The sequence below is a fragment of the Podarcis filfolensis genome, assembly GCF_964270895.1.
Source record: "Podarcis filfolensis genome assembly, chromosome: 10".
Lineage (NCBI taxonomy): Eukaryota > Metazoa > Chordata > Lepidosauria > Squamata > Lacertidae > Podarcis > Podarcis filfolensis.
In genome coordinates, this window is record NC_139612.1 from 59,989,625 (window position 1) to 60,013,103 (window position 23,479).

Sequence of the window (23,479 nt, forward strand, 5' to 3'; positions counted from 1 at the left end):
TACATGGCTCTCTAGATGATTCCCCTCCCCTTCTCCCAATCTTTGGTCAACTGCCAATTGTCAAAATTACAGCTAGGTGAAGAAATGCAAATGAAATCCCTGCTTGACATATGCATGGCCCACATTTGGAAAGGGAGAGAAAAGCTACCTTAAAATAAAATGCAATCATTTCTTTAAGGTCACCTATGGACTTGAATTATTGACTTGGGGGAAGAATTCCAGACGACTCATCTGATTGGAAGAAGCCAAAATAAGGTTATAAACTCAGCTATTAAGAAGAGGGGGGAAAGGAGCTAACCATGCAGCACTCAAGCTGCCTCCTAAAAGGGAAACAGTGAAGCAGGAGAAGAATGCCAGCAACATAAAAAAGTGCAAACCAAACTGCAGCAAAAATGAAGACTTGTGCAATTCTAGAGGAAGTAGTGCTGAATGCAAACCTAGGAAACTTAAATCCCAGTGCCACTACAACTCCGCAGGCTGATCTTAAACAACTCATTTTTAAAGATGAACTACACTATGACCATTTGCGTATCGAGGCCCCATGACCACCCTGTTCCCTAAGGTAAAAATAACGAGACAACACACGGCATATTGGTTTGGGATCAAATAAGGCCACAACTTTATTGGCTACAGATGTGAGGTTTGGCCATAGGCATTGTGGTAAACAACTGCACATGTCACTCCCACCCATCCAATGGGAGTGTTTCTGAAGACAGCCATACTTGCCTATGAAAGTTGCACCGAAATTTGTTCCCCTCTTTCATAATTTTTCCAATGCAATTTCTGTTCTCATAAGTTTATGAAGAATGGTTGAAATAAAATGTGCAAGGTTTATTTTAATTTTCATTTTTTTGGCACAGTGCTGTTTGTTTGCTACAATAAACCTCCAGTATCTCTTTCCTATATGCCCCATTCTAATTGGAAGGAACACAGGCACCTTTGTTAGCAGCAGAATCGAAGCTGCTCATTTCGTCTGCTATATATAACAAAATACCAGATTGAAGGTAACCAAGGGGGTGGGGTGGGAAGAAACGAGTGGTGTTTTCTCAAGAAAGTCTTGTCCTGTTCTTAGTGGCCAAGATATACTCTATTTGCTGTCTTGAAAAATTAACAGAAATTAACAAGATTTATTTTTAAGCAAATATGGGTAAGAACGCCAAGACATTAGCATACTTGCCGGCAGTCAAAACAACACAACACACAGACTTAAGGGCCTGTTCTGCCATAGAAGTTCTTACTGCCTTCTCTGTCATCCCAGAATGCAAACAGCAAAGGCAGCCAAAAGGTAAAGGCAGATATAATGATATTAAATGGATTGGAAGCAGGCTGGTAATAAACCCGGTCAGTCCAGCACCACTTTCACTCAAGGCCGGCCCTACAATGAGACAGACTGAAGCTGCCTCAGGTGGCAGATGCTGAGGGCGGAGAAGGGACAGAAATACCCCTACCCTAGCCTACTGCCCAGAAGTACAGTGGAAGATACTCTCCTTTCACCAGTATCAGAGAAAGGTTCAACTACAATTCAACTTGGCTTCTGTACATGCCTTATGGAAGGGTGCTATCTTGTCCTTCGCCTCGGGCAGCAAAACGTCTTGAGCTAGCCCTGCTTCCACTGATGACACCACTAGAGTGGCTGGTTGGAAGCCCAGCATGCATTGTCACACTTTGACTAGGTGGCCTGCGGCCCTACTTAGTCAATTGTCCATGTCCTCCTTCCACTGTTAGGTTTCTTTATCTCTGAACTGGACTTGGGCCAGACTGTGTTATGAAATTCTACTCAATATTGAGCCAGAGCAGAACTCCAATGTATAGTTAGCAGAGTAAAAACTTAAACACATTGCAAGATTCCCCCAAAATAGACCAGAGGCAGTTAATATTTCATCCAGCAGAGCTTTACTGCTACTGAAGGCAAATGAGCATAATGGTCACAAATCCAATACATTCAGGATTGGCACTGTCCATAAGAAATCCAGTTGCAGCAGACTTAACTTAAACCTACAATAACTTATAATAAGTCTAAACATTAACACTAAGCATACTTTGTACAGAACACCACACCAGAAGGAAAAGAGATAGAAAGAGAAAGTGAAACAGAGGCTCCTTCTGGCCTTACTTTTATAGTCAGCAAGACCTTGACAGAAGAGATAACAGAATCAGTTTAAGCCAGCTGTACTCAGCTTCTCTGAAGGAATAACCCAAGCACCATGAACCTTCTGCTTGTTTCTTTCACACAGAGAAGCTTCCAGAACCCTCTTGAATTAATTAGAATAGGAAAGATCTCTACACATCAGATCAATACTTTCAGCACCAAGTAAATGCAAACTGACAGACTGCCCTTCAAACACAGAACTGTAATGTACGTAGATACATGGCCATCTTAAGCTAATGGCGATACTCAGGGCCTCCAAGACTTTCCCAGGTGGCCTTGATATGCCAGACTGCAATACGTACCCCGGCAATAATATTTCACACTGGAATATATGCTTTTGGACACCGCTGAGTACAAATTAAATGGATTTAAACCTGCAATTTTTAGAATTTCAAAGATTTTCTTTCTCTCCTGTGCTGCGAATTTAACCACCACCACCAAGGATTTTCCCCGTAATTTACTGGGTTACCTTTTGGGGGCTGGTAAATCATTTCACTGCGCGCCATATGGATGGTGATCAGCGCCATCAGGACAGACACAAAGGGGATGAGAAAGCCAAGGTTTTTGGCCACCGACTGCTGGATGTATGAAATGATGACCAAGACAATGGCAGAACTTAAATTTTCCAGCCAATAAAACCTACAGGAGAAAAGAAAAGAAAAGAAAGAAATGTCCACAAGAGTCATTTTTGAAGGGATGGGAAGAAGAACCACTATTCATTAGAAGATATTAGTTTGTTTTAAAATTACACTCTTTCTGGACTATAGTTTTGGGGAAAATCAGGTCCATTGTTTCCATATTTAAAGGCAACAAGTCCCAAGCTACACCAAATTACTCCCGTTAATCAACAAAAACCATCGTAGAAGCTCAGATGGAATTTTGTTATTTCAAGATCTTATAAGTGCACTCCATTTTTGTGTGTGCATGGGCATTAAGAAGTGCCTCTGTGTTCCCTTCCCTGGTTGGCTATTTTCATGTCATGTATCCTCTCTGTTTATAACCAGGAAATTGAATGGTTTGGCCAAAGAGTCACAGAAGTGTCGAAGAAAATAATTCCATGTGCATTGGAGTCAAATATTTATTGGCATCACCAAATCACCCGATAACCCCCCCAAACTAATAGCATAATCTATTGCAGCTTCTAATCCATTGCCGCATCCAATTTATTTTACAGTAATGATATGATAACACTAACTGCAACACCCGCTACCTATAAGATGATCCTACTAATTTAGAATTCATCTCAACACTTTAAAAACAGAGCAAACCGTCCCCTACTCTCCGACATTCTTCATCCGCCTTCATTGTTCGAAATCATGCAGGCGATATGGGATGCACATGCAATGAAAAAGGGAGAACCTACCAAAGAAATATATTTTTTAATATTTACAGATAGATAGATAGATTAGATAGATAGATAGATATAGATAGATGATAGATGATAGATAGATGATGATAGATGATAGATGATAGATGATAGATAGATAGATTTATTTCTATGTATCTCATGAATCTCTCAAGTATATAGAAACTCCTACCATTTTGTGGAGGTTGTTTTCCCATCCACCAGAGTTTGCTATTCGAGGAAAATATGCTTATCTGCTGCAATGTTTAGTCAATCAACCAGTTAAAAAGGTGCCCCAGTTTTAAAAAAATCAGGCACTGGTGCTTTTTTTAAAAAAGTGTTTAAAACCTTGGGTTACAGACGCTTCAGGTTACAGACGCTTCAGGTTACAGACCCTGCTAACCCAGAAATAGTATCTCGGGTTAAGAACTTTGCTTCAGGATGAGAACAGAAATCGTGCGGTGGCGGCGCTGTGGCAGTGGGAGGCCCCATTAGCTAAAGTGGTACCTCAGGTTAAGAACAGTTTCAGGTTAAGAACGGACCTCCAGAACGAATTAAGTTCTTAACCCGAGGTACCACTGTACAAGAATTGCAAGTGACAGTTGCCATCTGAAGAAGAGGCATCCCCCCCCCCACACACACAGTAGAGGATGCCTCTTAACATCTCTGACACAGACGTCAAGCTACAAAGAAAGTAAGCTTTCCTTCCTCCAGAACTATCTTTTTGTTCCTATGGAAGTTCATGTTGCTTTCGTCCAATAATCAGTCAATTAAAATTCATACAATTAATCAAAGAAGATTTATTTAATCATACTGACAGCCATAATTCTGAAGCTGCCCCCCCCTCAGTAATTTGAGATCAAGAGTTATTTAGGGACTCCAAAAGGTCAGGGCAGAACCTTTACAAGTTGGAAGCCCAGAGAGACCATAAGAATCCCCAGGTTGGCTTTAACTTTGAGCAAAATCATCTTTCATCTTGTTAGAGCAAAGAATGACAGCGGATGAGTCAGAGCAGAGCAGAACATCCACACAGAGAGCCTGGCGGAATACAGACAGCAGGCAGCCAAAGGGGGAGAAAACAATGACAGACCCAATTTGAGTAAATTTAACACTACCGAGAACCCTTTGGCGGCTGTCAGGGTGGTATCAAAATGTCGGGAGCACCAGGAAACGGAGTTTCCCCAAGGTCACCATTGAAAGCTCTGAAAATGTCAATGTTTATTTACTTAGGACCATTTTGGCTCCCATTAAACACACGCACGCAGAGGCACACATTTGTATTGAAAATCAGCCATGTGAGCTTATCTCGCTTGGCTTGAAGATGGCTCAAGTTTGCCACAAGGAACAAGGATGAGTAACATTTCTGACTTCGCTCACAGAAATGAAGAGAATCTTGTATACTCAATTTAGAGCCATTGTGGTGCCATGGTTAGAGCGTTGTACTAGGACGTGGTGGGGGGTCGGGTTCAAATCCCCACTTGGCTGTGAAGCACACTGGGTGACCTTGGGCCAGTTACACCCTCTCAGCCTAATCTACCTCACAGGGTTGTTGTGGGGGTTAAATGAGATGGGTGGGAGTCATACATGGCACTTTGAGACCCTTGGAGAAAAAGGAGGGGATATAAACCCAATAAATAAATACATTGTCATCAGGGGGTAATTTAATAATAATAATAATAATAATAATAATAATAATAATAATAATAATAATAATTTTTTATTTATACCCCGCCCTCCCCAGCCAAGGCCGGGCTCAGAGTGGCTTACAAGCAATAATAAAAACAAGATGAATGATTACAACTTAAAAACAAAAATAAAAAACAACATTAAAATAATGGAACATTAAAATATTAAAATGCAACCTCATCGCAGGAGGAGAAGGAAAAGAAAAAAGAAAGAGAGGGAGGGAATCAAATTGGCTCCAAGCCAAAGGCCAGACGGAACAACTCTGTCTTACAGGCCCTGCGGAAAGAAATCAGATCCTGCAGGGCCCTGGTCTCATGAGGCAGAGCGTTCCACCAGGCCGGAGCCAGAGTTCTGTTTAAGACAGAATAAGACCATGGCCACTGGTCCCATCACCTCCTGGCAAATAGAAGGGGAAGAAATGGAGGCAGTGAGAGATTTTACTTTCTTGGGCTCCATGATCACTGCAGATGGTGACAGCAGCCATGAAATTAAAAGACATCTGCTTCTTGGGAGAAAAGTGAAGACAAACCTAGACAGCATCTTAAAAAGCAGAGACATCACCTTTCTGACAAAGGTCCGTATAGTTAAAGCTATGGTTTTCCCAATAGTGATGTATGGAAGTGAGAGCTGGACCATAAAGAAGGCTGATCGCCGAAGAACTGATGCTTTTGAATTATGGTGCTGGAGGAGACTCTTGAGAGTCCCATGGACTGCAAGAAGATCAAACCTCTCCATTCTGAAGGAAATCAGCCCTGAGTGCTCACTGGAAGGACAGATCCTGAAGCTGAGGCTCTAATACTTTGGCCACCTCATGAGAAGAGAAGACTCCCTGGAAATGACCCTGATGTTGGGAAAGATGGAGGGCATTTCACTTCACTTTACTCATTTCACTTCACTTTACTTCAATTTTTTCGCCCACTGTTCCCCTGAACTGGATATACGTAAGGATTAGAGGAAAGTCCCACTTTCCCCTTTCTTTTTTCTCTCTTCACTTCTTCTTATGACTTTAATTAAATCCCTGATATAATCTGTGGATACAAGCTTCGCCCATTCGCGCTGCACATTGGAATTGATAACTGTTGGGGATTCCCCTTCTTTCTTTTTTTCTTTTTTTTTCTTTTTTCTTTTTTTTTTTTTTTTGGACTACATTTCGGACGTTTCCCTATTTTCGATATTGGATTGGGCCGACAAGCGGCTGAAGAGAACAGAACCGTTAAGGCCCGGATGGAAGAATCCTGGTGGAGCCTTATTTTTGAAGTAGACTGAGTTCTTTTTTGGTTACAATTTTGGTTACAATTTTGGTTATAATTTAGTTGTAATAGGTTAAAGTTTGTTTGACTATAATTGGATATAATTCGGGGGGGGGGGGACTTGCTTTATTATAAAAACACTCCCACATTCCTTAAGACAATATTTGGAACCATTTAGATATAACAGAGATATTTGGTTATTTGATTTATTTGACCATTTGATTCTATACAGTGGGTACAGTGGGTTATCCAAGGTTGTCAATCAGTGGAAATTGTTATAATTTAATATCGGGGTCACGAGATTAGAAGGATTTAAAGTGTCCAATTAATGGTATTTTATTTTTATTTTTTTTTCTCTTCTTTTTCTCTACTCTCTCCCTCTCACGTGTATATATGTAGAGTAATTAAATTAAGTTGGGAGGTAATATTGAGTATACAACAAATATTGATACAGTGGAAGAATTTTGGGCCCCGCCTCTGGTTTTTTCTAAGGGTGTTGGGAACTGGACCCAATAAGCTGTGTAAAAGGAACTTCCTGAAGCTTACAAAAGAGGTTTGTTTCTTTGTTTCTGGAGATTCTAGGAAAAACAAAACAAAACAAAAAGACTGTGAGCCCTTTAAGGGAGAGATTTGCCTGAGTATGTCAGGGAGAGATGGGAAAAAGGGGGGAGGGACTCCAGGGGAAAGGAAGTCATCACGTCAAGAAGAAATTAAAGAAATTAAAGACCTAGACATTCTATGGTTAAAAATAAAAGAAGAATTTAAACAAAACGAATTACACATGGAAAACAAATTAGGAGAAATGCAAGAGATGATTGATAAAAAGATAGAGGGGGCAGTTGGAGAACTCTCAATTAAGATCCAAGAGCTGTCAGCTAAATCTAAAATAATTGAAGAATCTAATAAAAAAATGCAGAAAGAGATGAGAGAACAGAAAAAAGAGACAGAAAAAATAAAGGAAGAAATGAGAGAAGTAAACAAAATACAAGAAAGGATTTGGGATAATCTAGCTATGACAGAAATGCGTCAGAAACAGCTTCATTTAAAATTTAGGGGAGTAGGTGAGGAGATGAATGAAGATATAAAAGAAAAAATGACTAAAGAATTATCTAAGTGGCTGGGAATAAAAGAAGAAGATGTGGCCTTCTCTATAGAGAATGCATTTAGAATAAAGGTGAAACCGCAACAAATCAAGTCAAGGAAACTCCTTGGAGATTGTTTAGTGATCTTTAATTCAATTGAGATGAAAAATTTAATCCTGAAAACGAGCTACCAAAAAAAACTTATAATTGAAGGTAGACCTATTATTATTTACAAAGAAATACCAGTTAGGTTGTTACGTAAAAGAGAAGGGTACAGACAAGTGGTAGGTGTCCTAAAAAGAAATGACATACAATATAGATGGGAGTTCCCTGAAGGGGTCACCTTCTTCTATAAAGATAAAAAATTTAAGTTGACGGACACTCAAGAGGTGGAGAAATTTCTAAGAAGGTATGAGAAGGAGCTTGGCAAGGCCGAAATCAGGTTAGGAGACAGGGGGGAAAGTAAAGATGAGAGAAGAAGAAAGAAGGAGAGGGGAAGTGAGAAAGATGAGAAAGAAGAGGAAGAAGAAGTTGATGAGGAAGAAGCCGCGGTGGGAAAAGATGCGGCAGAAGAGGAGGAACTCTTAGGGAACAGGGGTTCCAGACTATAAGATTGGTAACATTGGTAAGATTGACATTAGATTCGGCTGGCATGCTTATTTGTGGCATGATAAAGGAAAGATCCATAGAGGCTTCTCTAATCATATCATTAGAGGCTCGTTATTAGAAGTTTGGAACAGGAACAAAAAGCTGATTGAAAGAGACACCCCTTGGTGGCTTTCACCAATTGATATCTTAACAATAAAAAAGTTAAATCTGGAATGTGAAAGATGGACATACGAAGATCTCCTAGTTAAATCAGAAAGAGGGTGGAAAATTAGACCGTACGAAGAGCTAACGGATAAATTAACTGGATGGATACAATTTCACCAAATTAATGCGTTATGGTACGATCATAAAAAAATAGGAATGAGTGAAAAAAAGTCCAGGTACCAGGTGGAAATCTTAGAAAGTAATACTAAACTTTTATCCAAAATGTATAACCAACTGTTAGACTGGGATACTAAAGATGAAGAGGTGAAAGGAGTCATGGTCAAATGGGCCAGAGACCTTGGATATAATCTGGAGTTTGACAGATGGGTAAAACTTTGGAAGAAAGGTATGAAGTTCACAGCATGTGCTGCTCTCCGAGAAAACATGGAGAAAATGATGTATCGTTGGTACATCACCCCGGCAAAACTGGGGAAGATGTATAAGACCGGAGACAGCACATGCTGGAAATGTAAAACTAAAGAGGGTAATTTCTTTCACATGTGGTGGACCTGTGACGAAGTGAAAAGATTTTGGGGACAAATTTACGATGAATTAAAAAGAATACTGAAATACACCTTCCCCAAAAAACCTGAAGCGTTCCTTTTAGGTATGATCGGAGAGGAGATCAAAAATGAAGACCAAACATTCTTTCAATATGCAATGGTGGCCGCCAGGATTTTGTTAGCGCAAAACTGGAAAACTTCCAATATCCCCACCATTAGAGAATGGCAAATGAAATTATATGAGTATATAGAATTAGCTAGAATGTCACAAAAAATTAGGCATCAAAAAATCGTTAAGTTTACGAACGACTGGAATAAATTTCTAAGTTACATTGAAATCAATCTAGGTATTACCAAAATCACAGTGGGCGGAATCTAAAACCTGCGATGTAAAGAGCTGATATAATACAATCTGCAGATAAGCGATGAGTTTATTTTGCCTAAACCGAGATGGAAGGAAGTCAATTGAGTGATGTTATGTTGGTTTGTCTGTTTTATGTTTATAGGCGTTGTTTGTTGTTGTTGTTGTTTGTTTGTTTGTTTGCTTTTTTTTCTTTTCAGTCTTTTTTCTTTTTTGTATTGTTTGATGTCGTTTCCAAAATATCAATAAAAAGATTAGTAAAAAAAAAAAAAAAGGGAAAGATGGAGGGCACAAGGAGAAGGGAACGACAGAGGACGAAATGGTTGGGTAGTGTTCTCAAAGCTACCAGCATGAGTTTGACCAAACTGCGGGAGGCAGTGGAAGACAGGAGTGCCTGGCGTGCTCTGGTCCATGGGGTCACAAAGAGTCGGACACAACTAAATGACTAAACAAAAACAACAAGACATTACACCTACCCGCACATAATGTCAAAAAAGAGGCACCCTCTTTTCTGCACATCTTCCCCTCTCCACAAATGTGAAATAATAGAAGGCATGTTCTGATCATGCCTCCCACTTGCCTGGATGTGGGTGGGTGGTAGTCAACTGCAATTTATGCAGAATAGACCCACTGAAATTAATGAACATGACTCAGGGTGTGTCCCCCCTCAGAGTGCAGCGAAGTTGTTTTTCTGGTGCATTTTACAGCTCTTCCCACACCTAGCTGTTCACACCAGCCTGGCTTCATTTGTTTCTGTTTACCCCAAGGACTAGAGATGAACTAGGAATGGCTTACGGACTCCAATTATCAGGAAACTGGTTTGAGGAACAATGCAGCAAACAACAGTATTCTGCAACAAAGCGCAGGATACGTATGCATTTTGGAAACGTGAGTGCACAGTAGGCAGGGGTGTGAACACAGTCTAAGTCATGTCCATTCATTTCAATGGACTACTCTGCAAAAAAATGTAGTTTAACATCACCCTGCGAGTGTAGAAACCTATTAGGTTTGATTGGATGAAATGTAACCAACTGTACAAAAACTGAGTCAAATCCCTGTCCACTCTTGCCTCTGGCCCTCTCCATCACTGGAACACGGCCCCTATAAAGTTCTCTACGAGGGAATGTGGCCCTTGAGATGAAAAATCTCTTCACACACACCCAGTTCAAAACAAACTATGCTGGTGGCCATCACCAGAACTTGGGACAATGAATTACATACGTTAAAATTATGGAAAAATGGAAAACCTTATGGGACTTGCGACTCTCATTGTGGTATAAAATATATGGAGTTCAGCGTCAGCTGAAAAAGCAACTCATAAATTACATGTTGCCGTAGGCTTGGAGGATCCTGAAAAATTCCATGCTGTTTGGTGAGATTTTATCATAGATGCAACCAATACATAGGATTCCCTCTCCACTGCACAACGTGAAATTTGGTTTTCCTAATGGTCTAAAGTACTTTAGTTCCCTGATTCAAATCTCTTCCAATTGCACTTGTACTTCTATGCTTCAATGAAAAAACAAATGGTTCTGAGGGTACTTTCTTTCATCCATCCAGTTTGTCGTGATGGGTGGTATTCAACATTAGTCCTTCTCAGAGCAAACCCACTGAAGCTGATGGGCATGACTAACTTAGATTCAGTAATTCCAAGGGGCCTACTCTAAGTAGGACTTACTTGAATGCCACCCTATGGGTGAGATTGACCCAACTGGTTCTGTCAGCAGAAGCCCTGCAAGAGGGCATTCCTCCCTCTCCTCCACTCATGTGCATACTGCACCCCCAAAAATTGGGTAAAGGGGTCAGGGGAATCCCCAGGACAGCATGCAAAGGGAGCAAAGGGGGAATTGTTCTGTCTAGAATGATTGCACAGAAAGAATGACTGGAACAGAAAGAATGAATTCCACCCTATATCAATATCAATACCCCGTGTTACAGGTGAGAGAAGGCAGCATTGAGCAGAGGACTACTGCCTTCAATAACAGCCCTGTGTTTTTCAGAACACAGTGGTACCTCAGATTACAGATGCTTCAGGTTACAGACTCCGCTAACCCAGAAATAGTACCTCGGGTTAAGAACTTTGCTTCAGGATGAGAACAGAGATCATGCGGTGGCAGTGGGAGGCCCCATTAGCTAAAGTGGTACCTCAGGTTAAGAACAGTTTCAGGTTAAGAACGGACCTCCGGGACGAATTAAGTTCTTAACCCGAGGTACCACTGTATCTAGTTTCACCTTTACTGTTTTGTTTCTTAAATACTCTCTATTAATTTCCCCCATAGTTTAGAAAACAATAAAACATAATCGGGTGAATCACATTTTGATGGAAAGTAAATATAAATAATATGTTAACTAATGTATCATAGTTCACAGAAGGAGTACAAACATAGGACATGAGCTAAAAAGAAGGGAAAACGGGGAGGCATTAAAAATAATAATCAACAGAACTCTACAAAAATCATACTATTTTCACGCATTCCATATATCTGCTGAGACTGCTGTCAAGGAGTGTGGCAACTGCGTAGTTTCTTACTACTGAACAGGGAGAAGAACAAGGAGTGCTGCATTGGACCAATTACTTATCATGCTGCTTAGGTCTTTCATTGCGTCTTTAAGATTGCTAGCCTGAGAGCAGGGACTGACTTGTTTTTATTGGCCATTTAAAAGCCAGAGCAGGAGACTTCTCAGTTGAAGGGTGGGTTAGAAACCTTTTCAACAATATATAAGCATGGCATTGCTAAGCAAGTCTTCCAACAGCTAAAAATTAACCTGAAGACAATGATATAGGATTCAAAGCCCAAGGTTTGCTCGGAGCGGTGGAATCCTTGATCCTGCAACAATGACTCAGCTCTTTTTAAAAAAAAGGGGGGGGGGGACACAGCCAGAAGCATGCTTTCTTTTTCAGAGAGAGAGAGAAGGGAGAACCACCCCCCTTTAAGACGATGCTTAGAACCTTCAGTTTCCATAAGCATTAATTTTGCAAAGCCACTTCCGCGATAAACAAGGAGGTGGGGTTGCGGGCGGCATGCCCCTTCCCCACATTCACGGGGGCTAGCTCCAGCCCCTGTGATACCTAAGGGAATCCCCGCCCGTGTCATACCCCGGGCCAGCCAATCGGCTGGCTCCGGGGGCGGGGCCTCAGCTATTTAAACCTGCTGCAGCCGAGGATCCTCCTCTTTTCTTCCGCTGCTGCAGCTGACCCGGTTTTTCCCACCCATCCCACCCTGTTAAGATAGGTTCTCTGACGTTGCTATGAACTACGGTTGGTCGCCGTCAAGGGGCCTGATAGGAATTTTCCCAAATGGCAGATTGGCTCCAGCCATTTGGTTTTCGCTTACCTCATAGCAAACCGTCACAACTCTTCGGTATTGGCGGTTAGGCATTGGTAGGGATACTGTCCTATTGTTGTGCAAATGAAGGGGGGAAGGAGCGCCATCACCTTCCCCCAAGCAAGGGTAGTCCGGTAAAGGATTTCGGGGGGGGCGTGGCCTTGCCCTAAGCCTAAGGAGGTGTGGGCCCACGGCACGCCCCCACGTGGTGACGCCCAGGGGAGGTCCTAGTTGACGTGCAGGACTCCTCCCTCTGGTGATTAATCCTTCCGGCCTCTAGCCGGTTAGTAGTTAGGACCAATGCCTAAGCCAATACCGCTCAATTCCTGTAATCAATAAAGTTGTGGCCTAATTTGACCCATTAACCTGAATTCTTGTGTCCTGTGTCTTTATTTCCTCGGGGGGGGGGGGAGGCGGGAACTCGCCACGCAATGTGCTTGCCAATTCAAAAGATTGATTTTTTTTTTATTTTACTATTACAGTTTTCGCTTTTCAGCCTAACTGAGGTGTGTCATTTGAGACAGCCATTACACATGCTCAGACAACAACAACTTCATGAACAGGTGTTTGAAGGGGTTGTAGGTGTGGGGAAACCAAAAAGGTAATGCACATCAGGTGAAGACATCTCTGGCTCCTCTCGGCAAATGCAATGTGAAAGGTGGCAGACAAATACAATCTCACTGCATTTTAAGCTTCTAAAGTGCAGATAGCTATGGGTGCATTCAGACGTGAAGAATATTGCATAGTTTTTTCCTGATTATACAGTGGAACCTCAGGTTATAGATGCTTCAGGTCACAGATGCTTCAGGTTACAGACTCCGCTAACCCAGAAATAGTACCTCGGGTTAAGAACTTTGCTTCAGGATGAGAACAGAAATCGTGCAGCGGTGGTGCGGAGGCAGTGGGAGGCCCCATTAGCTAAAGTGGTACCTCAGGTTAAGAACAGTTTCAGGTTAAGAACGGACCTTCAGAACAAATTAAGTTCTTAACCCGAGGTACCACTGTAAGGCTAGTGCTTCTGTCCTGTTTTCTAACGTTGCTTTCACACCGCAGCACATTTTGTGATATGGAACTGTGGGGTTTTGACTGATATACAGGCGATGACCAATTGATGTGTGACTGCGCACCTATACATCGCACCAAAGCCAGAAGTGACTTTAAAAATGGCAAAAACAGCCCCAAAAAAGTCTAGAAAAGGCAAAAAATGCATGAAAACAGCACCTAGTAATTGCATGAGCCTTTGCAAGTGCAATCTCAGGATTCCTTGCACCGACCATTGAGGCCTGTGGAGAGTTAGAGTTTGAGCAAGGAGATTTGGAGGGAGCAATTATGATGGAGTTTGGTGTTTGGGATGTGCTGCTGGTTTTTAAAAGGGGTTTCCAAGGTTTCCAGAGGTTTAGAGTGTTTCAGGCTTTTCCAATGGTGTTTCAAATATAGTGGTACCTCGGGTAAAGTATTTAATTCGTTCCGGAGGTCCGTTCTTAACCTGAAACTGTTCTTTACCTGAAGCACCACTTTAGCTAATGGGGCCTCCTGCTGCCACCATGTGATTTCTGTTCTAATCCTGAGGTAAAGTTCTTAACCCGAGGTACTATTTCTGGGTTAGCAGAGTCTGTAACCTGAAGCGTCTGTAACCTGAACTGTCTGTAACCCGAGGTACCCACTGCATATGCAATTTCACATAAACGCATCGTAAATGGGGAGTTTCCTATACCAGCATGTTGTGCTCTATTTCAATCGCATCAGTGGGCACAGTGTGGCACAACAGCAAATATCATGGGGTAATGCCACTACTACCCCATGAAAACAGAAAGAAAGAACTGCATGCCAATCTACTACCCGAAATTTCATCGCTTTACCCCTGCAGTTTTCTGGGTTAAGAGAGCAGCCAATGGATTTTTCTGGAATCAGATAACACAGAAATGAGCTCTAAACGCGCATTTACACCCCCATAGTTTTCTGAAAGTGGCTTTTGGCTCAGATACAATGCAGAAATTAACAGTTAGAGAGGCGTTGGGAAAATGGAACAAACTGTGATGTGGATGCAGCCTATGTCTGGGCTGCAGGCCTGCATGTGAGGGGACCAGCCAATACCTCATCGCCTCCTTTCTCCTTGACTTGGTGATCGTAAAGGCAGACAACACTCTGGATGCAGAATTGATGGTCAACGTAAAGGCCTTCATTGCCAGTGAATTATCTTCTCAAAGCATATAGCTAAATTAGACACATCCTTATGACCGGCTATCAAGTAAAAAGAAGGCCTGAGCTATAATTACGTGCACTTACAATGAAGAGGCCAAAGACTAAACTTCATTATGCTAGATTTAAGATCGGAGCCATGTGTCCTTTCTTCAAACCACGCAGTGCCGGAGAAATTAGCTTTTTATTACCTGCCTTCCTTTGCCCAGCAAAAGCCCCAAGCACCGCCCCACTCGGTTTACCCCAAGGGTACATTTTATATGCATTAATCTTTCCCTTTGTAATCAACACCAGAAAGTGTCACTTTGATTAAACAAAAAAGAAAAAAGGAGAGAGAGAAAGGCTCCTCTGAATTACTAGGGCTGCAGTACAATAAATTCTCTTGAGCTATCGCTCAGATTGGTCTTCAGACTTAATTCTCCAGAGTCTTATTTAATCAAAATGATGTTGCTAATTAAGGATTAAAACCTGGAATTTTATTTATTTATTTCAAAAGGGAATGTGGTTTTTTTTTTTTTTTTTGCTTCCTTATTCTCTCCTTTGCGTAGGTCAAGGAGAAGGAATTTGCTCAGAGGAACCAAACCATCTTGCTACCTTCTGCAAAGCTGCTATATTTAAGAATGTTTGGATTTAATCCAATGACGGAGATATCAATATAATTGGGGAGGAGGGGGTGGTTATGGAAGCACTGAAAATATACTTAGAAAACTGTCCCACAATGGAAGAAAGCCAATATATTTCTACTGATAATTTAATTATCAATATTAAAAAGTTCAGTGGTATTAGTGCATAGAGATAAGCAATTTTCATTACACTATAGATATCAATTGACTTGCCAATGCCAGGACACCTGTGTGGCCAACAACTGTTTTGTGAATGGCCATAGTTCAATCATGCAATTATCAGTATATGTACTTTTCTGAATTTTTTTTTGCTCTGACTCCACTGCTTACAATTCCCTCCTCCCAGCCGTGTGCGTATGCATTGATGAACTCAGCTGTGAAACTGCTGTGAAACTTATGTCAGGATAAATTTGTTACAAGAAAACAGAAGAGGGGGTCCCCAAATGAAAATAACAGAAAGCCCAAGTCTCGGGGACCCAGTTACAAAAATAATATGCTTTGTAATTGGGTTCCTGTGACTTGGTCTCTTTGTTATAATAAATTTGTGAGCCTTCGTGGCGCCACAAGGCTCTCTGCTGTTGTTTTTAAAAAATGGTATGCAGACGGTAACGCCTTTGGGAAAGTATTTTAATCAGAAGTAACTAAAATGTATGTGTTTCATATCAATGCAGATGAGAGCCATGCAGAGGAATAGGCATTTATTATGACCTCTGCAGGAAATCTATATGGAGCTATTCAAAGTTTGTAAGTCATTGCAGCTAGGCTCCCTGTACTATTTATTAACCCAGAAAGAGGTTGGCTAGTGTTCGACAATGCGATCATTCATATCTATGAAATTATTTCTTACATTTATGTCCCAGCTTTTCTCTAAGGAGCTGAAGATGATGTATGTGGTTTTCCAACTCCCATCTCACTTTACCCTCACAACAGCCCTGTGAGGTAGGTTAGATGGGAAGCTATGACCGAGCTTAATGGCTGAGAGGAAGATTTGAAACTACTCTTAGTCCAGCTCTTAGTAAAAAGAAAGGTGAAGGTAAAGGACCCCCGGACGGTTAAGTCCAGTCAAAGGCGACTATGGGGTTGCAGCGCTCATCTCGCTTTCAGGCTGAAAGAGCCGGCGTTTGTCCACAGAAAGCTTTCTGGGTCATGTGGCCAGCATGATTAAACTGCTACTGGTGCAACGGGACACCGTGATGGAAACCAGAGCGCACAGAAACACCGTTTACCTTCCTGCTGCAGTGGTACCTATTTATCTACTTGCACTGGCATGCTTTCAAACTGCTAGGTTGGCAGGAGCTGGGACAGAGCAATGGGAGCTCACCCCGTTGTGGGGATTCGAACTGCCAACCTTCTGATTGGCAAGCCCAAGAGGCTCAGTGGTTTAGACCACAGTGCCAACCGCATCCCTATCCTTGCTTAACACAACAATGGTAGCCTTGCCTCTTGCACGCCTTCCCAGAGCTGCACCAGAACAAAGGTGGTTCTTCCTTCCCTTGGGGAAGGTCTATAGCTCAGTGGAAGAGCATCTGCCTTGCAAGCAGAAGGTCCCAAGTTCAATCCCTAGCATCTCCAGGTAGGGTTAGGAGACCACAGCGCCACCCCTGTCCTCACTCTAACTCAGGGGTCTGCAACCTTTAAGACAAAAAGAGCCACTTGGACCCGTTTCCAAAGAAAAAAAAACTGGGAGCCGCAAAACTTGCCATTATAAAAATAACTTTTTTGTCACTTTTTAATTATTTCTTTGTTTGACCCCTCAGAATTACTCCTCCTCATAGAAATAAATGTTAAATTAACAAGTTACCTTTTTTTTGTGTGTGTGTTCTTCACTCCCCTTCAAAACAGTGACCAGAGTACATGCCCCCTTTCAATGCAGTGACCAGCATACATGCCCCTTACAATGTAGCGGGCGGGCGGGAAGGTGACGTCGGGACGGTGTGTGACTAACGCACGCACCGCCCCCATGCGACGTCACAGCCAGTACAGCGCCCGCCACAGTGGGGAGTGTCAGGGCGCACAATGCGCCTCCTCCCCTCACTACTATCCGCCCCAGAGCCGCGGCAAAGGTGTAAAAGAGCCACATGCGGCTCCGGAGCCGCGGGTTGCTGACCCCTGCTCTAACTACTACAACCATGCCAGCTCTTCCACATCTTTCTATGCCAAAACATCTCTGTTGTGATCCCTTTTCAGTAACATCTGCTTGTTTAAATGATAATTAATTTGGCCTGCAAGAACTGTGGAATTATTAGCTGCTATGTTGCCATGTTCTCTGATGTTTCACTGGTAGAAGGCAGCTCTGAGAAAGCAGAGCGAGTTGCTTGTGGGGAAACTGTCCTCAATAAACACACGAGACGTAACCGGCTGTGTTCTTAGATAAATAAGGTACGCTATTCATTGTATCAAATTGTAAATTTCAACAGAAGTAACTCATAAAGTTCAACAAACGAACAAAGCAGAAGACCCAGTGGATCAGAACATTCTTTAGTCAATTCATGCAGAAGGTCCATCTATGTAATGGTGTCTATTCCACCTGTCTGTTCATAAAGTCCAAACAATTCACATGGTTGTTACAGTTCCACAAAATCCTTTCACAGAGTCTAGACAAGGATTTCCGGAATATTGGTCTTGTTTCACCATCCTGGGCTACTTCAGTAGTTAAAGCACATTTGTGATCATAGAATCATAGAATCATAGAGTTGGAAGAGACCACAAGGGCCATCGAGTCCAACCCCCTGCCAAGCAGGAAACACCATCAGAGCACTCCTGACATATGGTTGTCAAGCCTCTGCTTAAAGACCTCCAAAGAAGGAGACTCCACCACACTCCTTGGCAGCAAATTCCACTGTTGAACAGCTCTTACTGTCAGGAAGTTCTTCCTAATGTTTAGGTGGAATCTTCTTTCTTGGATCCATTGCTCCGTGTCCGCTTCTCTGGAGCAGCAGAAAACAACCTTTCTCCCTCCTCTATGTGACATCCTTTTATATATTTGAACATGGCTATCATATCACCCCTTAACCTCCTCTTCTCCAGGCTAAACATGCCCAGCTCCCTTAGCCGTTCCTCATAAGGCATCGTTTCCAGGCCTTTGACAGTGGATCTTATGGCATAGTAGTAGCTGTGGTAATTGCTTTACGTTACCATAGGTTTGTTTGTTGTTGTTTTGTGGGGAAACTGTGGCATTTCAGATGTTTCTGGATTCCTCGCACTACCCTGGGATCAAGACGAGACCTAGGAGAAGCTAGTAAGCCACTATGTATTCCCTGGATTTTCCAGAATGTTTGCTGAAGGGAATATACAGTAGTACCTCGGTTTAAACAGTCCTGTTTAAGAACGATTCGGTTTACAAACTCCAGAAAAGCGGAAATAGTGTCCCAGTTTGAGAACTTTACCTCAGACTAAAAACAGAATCCGAATGGTGTAAGCGCACCAGCACCAGGAGGCCTCATTAGGGAAAGCGCACCTCAGTTTAAGAACAGTTTCGGTTTAAGAACGGACCTCCGGGAAGGATTAAGTTCGTAAACCAAGGTACCACAGTACTAGGAATGCAAGAATGCACCTGTTGCATGCTGGGTACTCAGTGGAGCCAATAAGGCCATGTGCCTTTGGGAACTTACAAGAGGGATATGAAAAGGATGGTCATCCCCAGTCATTTGCCATTAGCATCTGGCAACTGAGAAGTATGGACCCTCCGAGCAGGGATGTTGCATTTAAGGGCCAACCTTGATGCAAAGCTAAACACACTAAAAAAAACCCAGTGCTCAACAGCCAACCCAATATCCCTGTCCACAATTGTTTGGTGGAGATTTTAAAACTGGTGGCCTTCCAGTGGGGCAGTCTCACATAGGAGCACCTCAAGCACAATGGAAGGAATAAGGGTTTAAAACACATGGGCGGTTTACCTGCAGAAGCGCTTGGACTACAACTCCCATCATCCCTGGTCCCTGATCATGCTGACTGAGGCTGATGGGAGTTGGAGTCCAACAACATTGGAGTCAGGATATTTCATCAGCTACCAAGATCTTTCAAAGCAACACCCCTTCCCCACCACTATTCCCCCAATTGCAACAGCGGCAAGCACTGACCAGTTGAAAAACGACAGAAGCTCCTTTTCTCTGTATGCATCAAGGTCGTAAACGCTCAAGGGGCACACGATGGCTCTTATTCCTCCTGAGCCAAGGCAGGTGGCCGACAGCCCCACGTAAAAGAGGACCTGCTGCTCTCTTCTAGCCAAGGTGTGGAGGACGTAGTGCTTATCTATGAAAAAATCTTCAAAGGGGAAGGCGACGACAGGTAGCAGGGCTGTACCTGCAACATGAAAGGCAGTGTGTGTGAGAAGGGCAGGATGAAAGGGTAACTAAGAAATGAAAGTATTCCTTATGACTTTTTTTTTAAAAATAGGGGGACAGTTGTGTAACCAGACCGTGTTAAACACCCAAAAGGAGTTGCCAATTCTCTGTCTGCCCCCACCAGCATCATCGAAAGGACTACCAGGCTGTGCGCACACTATTATACCTTTAAAGCATATGTGCTCTTCCGAGCCCACATTTCCGTAAAGTTCTCACTCCTGTCTCAGCGACAGCTACACTGGCATGGTCTTGTCCACAGAATGGAAGATGGAGTGATCCGCAATGATGTGCTCTACAAGGAGCTGGCTTCAGTCACCAGCCCTATTGGCACATCAACTCTATGTTAAAAGGTAAAGGTAAAGGGACCCCTGACCATTAGGTCCAGTCGTGGCCGACTCTGGGGTTGCGGCACTCATCTCGTTTTATTGGACGAGGGAGCCGGCGTACAGCTTCTGGGTCATGCGGCCAGCATGACTAAGCCGCTTCTGGCGAAACCACAGCAGCACACGGAAACGCCGTTTACCTTCCCGCCAACGCGGTAGCTATTTATCTACTTGCACTTTGATGTGCTTTTGAACTGCTAGGTTGGCAGGAGCAGGGACTGAGCAACGGGAGCTCACCCCGTCATGGGGATTTGAACCGCCGACCTTCTGATCGGCAAGTCCTAGTTTAACCCACAGCGCCACCCGTGTCCTGCTATACCTTTAAAGCATATGTTTTCTTCCAAGCCCACATTTCCATAAAGTTCACACTCCTGTCTCAGCAACATCTACGCTGGCTTGGTCTTGTCCACAGAATGGAAGATGCAGGGATCTCCAAGGATGTGGTCTACAAGGAGCTGGCTTCAGTCACCAGCCCTATTGGCAGATCAACTCTACGTTACAAAGGTATCTACAAATGCAACATCAACCCCGCCATGGGGGAATCCCTTGCAGATGACTGCAGTGCCTGGAGACAGGCAGTCAGGAATGACCGCTGGGTGCAGTGCAGAGAGAAGAAATGCCATGGTGCATCTGCAGTAGCAGAACCGGATGCCTTTATCTGCCTTTGCTGCAACAAAACATGTCTCTCCCATATCTACAGCCAAAGGCACACTCCTCCATTGCCTCCCAAGACAGAAGGATGCCAGCAATAAGATGTACATTCTTTCCCTCAAAGGATTCTGGGCACTGTAGTTCACACACGTACACACACACCACAGAGTTACAATTCCCAGAATTCTTTGAGGAAGAAAATGTGCTTCAGATGTGCTTTAAATGTATACTGCGCACACAGCCACAGTTGCAGCGCATGCTACATCCATGGCAGAAGGTGCTCTATTGCTGCACCGCTGTTTTTGTCCAGAACCACTCAAAATAGTTTGGGAATCCATCATCTACATAAATGACAATCAAAGAAAACAAATAAAGTACCCCAATCAAGTCGCAGGGATTGGAGAATATATTCCATTCTTAAGTTCACATTTCTACAATAGTGGAAATCACAATAGTGATTTTCTTTAAAAAAAATGTCCTTGTGAAAATTCATCAGCATTTCAGTTTAAGTCTTCTAATACACACGACTGTATGCAACTCCCCCTAATATACATACCATTGCAAAGCAATGCTCCCTATACAATGCATTTTTGCATGTTATTTCCACTTACATCTTTTAAACACAAGATACCCAAGTGCATGCATTTAGTAGACATTATCTGCAGAATTGCCGTGCGAAATTGCAAAATTCGGAGATGTGCAAATTTAGTGAAATGGCCTTGTTTCGGTTTGCGTATTGTTTGCAGAAAGCCCGAATTGGGTAGGTTCGCCTTGGGATGCTAACTGTGTCTGATTTCATCCCCACCCCTGGGAAGTGGCGCTACCAGATACCTACCTACGAAATGCAGAAACGCACAGATATACGCCAGTTTGCTCCGTCCCACCAGGCACTGGGCAAGCCAGCCCATCAGAAGCGGAGCCACCATGCAGGCGCCTACAAAGCAGAGATTGATCGTGGCTGCCTGGTGGTTGGGATAGCCAAGCTTGATAGTGCAGAAAAGGATCATGTTGCAGACGATGCCAAAGAAAGTGAACTTTTCGCACAGCTCCACAAGAAGTAGCCAGATTGTCCCTTGGATTTCCTTCCTTGGCTTAGAGCTGGAGACGCCATTGCTGTCTTGCCTGGCTGTGGGTTTTCTGTCCTCCTTCGTGGATACAGTGCTTAGCAGTTGCCCATCTGGCATGAGTTTCATATCTACAAGAGGCATCACTTGCTGTTGCTGGAGGATAGTAGCTCGGGGCAAGGCAATCTTTTTTGTGTGAGCGCACTTCAGTCACCCGCTTCTGTAACCTGCACACAAGTGAGACCGTTGCGTTAAATTCCACATCTTGCCACAACAATTCTCAGATCCTCATCTTTTACAGATCCAAGCCGTCTACACTAACTTATTTGAGCAGGCAGGTTTTTCAGAAACCAATCGGTTTAATTAGCTCGTTATGTGGCAAACACGACCTCCTCCCCCCACTCCGACCGCAAAGCAACAATTGCCTATTAAAATTATGTGAATCCAATAGAAAGTGCAGCAAACTTTATCTGCCCACTACAGATAAAGGTTTAAATACCGAGGACGGCTAAGGCACCTCAGCAAAATTCAAGTATTGGGATCAAGGAAAAAATAATGCAGGGCTAATATTCCAACGCTTTTAATTAAGCAACCGCGGATGAAACTGGGAGGAAAGCGATAAAGACAGGAAGGATGCACATAAGCAAATGAACAATAGCTTATCGTTATAACATTTCTTGTTATTATTCGAGTTAAATTGAGATAAGAAAGTTAATTAGGAGGGGGGGAAGTATACGCCACTACATTTAAGTGCAGTAAGTCGTATCTCCGTCAGCATCCCTCCTGCCAAATAATTGCAATGGGCTAATGAAAACAGGGTAGGGGTGGGTATCGTAAGGGAAATCTCCCTGCAAAATTTATCTGTTTTGACTATGTTCTGGTCGCAACTGTTTGCTGCGATTCAGAAGGGAGAAAGTGCCTTTTTTTTTTTTTTGAGGGAAGCAATGGTCAGAGGCAAGCAGACAAAAATTAAAACTAAAATTAAGAAGTGAATTCCATGCAGAAGGACAGCAGCCATCGTGGGCTGACTGGGGCAGGCTGTTACATAGAGGCTTTGAACCAAACTGACTGCTGTTCTGAATCCGAGGTTCAGGGCAATGCTGCCTGAATCCCATGTTGAGATAGGCTGCTGCTGCACTTGTTGCAAAAGCTGGCTGCTCCTGGACTGTGAATGCTGTCCACCCTTCCATCCTACACTCAGTGTTGTGCAGATGTGCGAATAAAAGTACCGTGTTTTTCGCTCTATAAGACACACTTTTCCCCTCCTAAAAAGTAAGGGGAAATGGAGGTCTTATGGAGCGAATGCAGGCTGCGCAGCTATCCCAGAAGTCAGAACAGCGAGAGGGCTTGCTGTGCAGCGATCCCTCTTGCTGTTGTGGCTTCTGGGATTCAGAATATTTTTTTCTCTTGTTTTCCTCCTCCAAAAACTAGGTGCCTCTTATGGCCTGGTGCGTCTTATAGAGTGAAAAATAAGGTATATATCATAGGGCTGTCATGTGTCTGGGATTTCAAAGGCAGAAGTGATGTCTGGGGGGGATTTCTGGAAGGCAGCAGTTTGTCCTGGATCTTTGGCAAGTAAACTGAAAAAAGAATCACGGGGATTTTTGGGCTCAACAACTTTTGTGATATCCTGGTTTTCCCTTTTGGTAATATGGCAACCCTAATATATCATAAAGATTCCATAGTCACATACACAGCACA

The 23,479-nt window shown here is 43.0% G+C and overlaps 1 protein-coding gene across 1 annotated transcript in view; it reads right to left on the minus strand.

Annotated features, from left to right (window-relative positions):
- SLC15A5 (solute carrier family 15 member 5) overlaps positions 1 to 22,004 on the minus strand; it is a 55,150-nt gene extending 33,146 nt beyond the window's left edge. The window contains exons 1-3 of the mRNA XM_083572897.1: positions 21,550 to 22,004; positions 19,417 to 19,639; positions 2,619 to 2,788 (exon numbers count right to left, since the gene is read on the minus strand). Coding sequence (XP_083429023.1) covers positions 2,619 to 2,788; positions 19,417 to 19,639; positions 21,550 to 21,922 — 766 coding nt within the window. The 5' untranslated portion in view covers positions 21,923 to 22,004. The remainder of the gene's footprint in view (positions 1 to 2,618; positions 2,789 to 19,416; positions 19,640 to 21,549) is intronic.
- Positions 22,005 to 23,479: the final 1,475 nt, after the last annotated feature.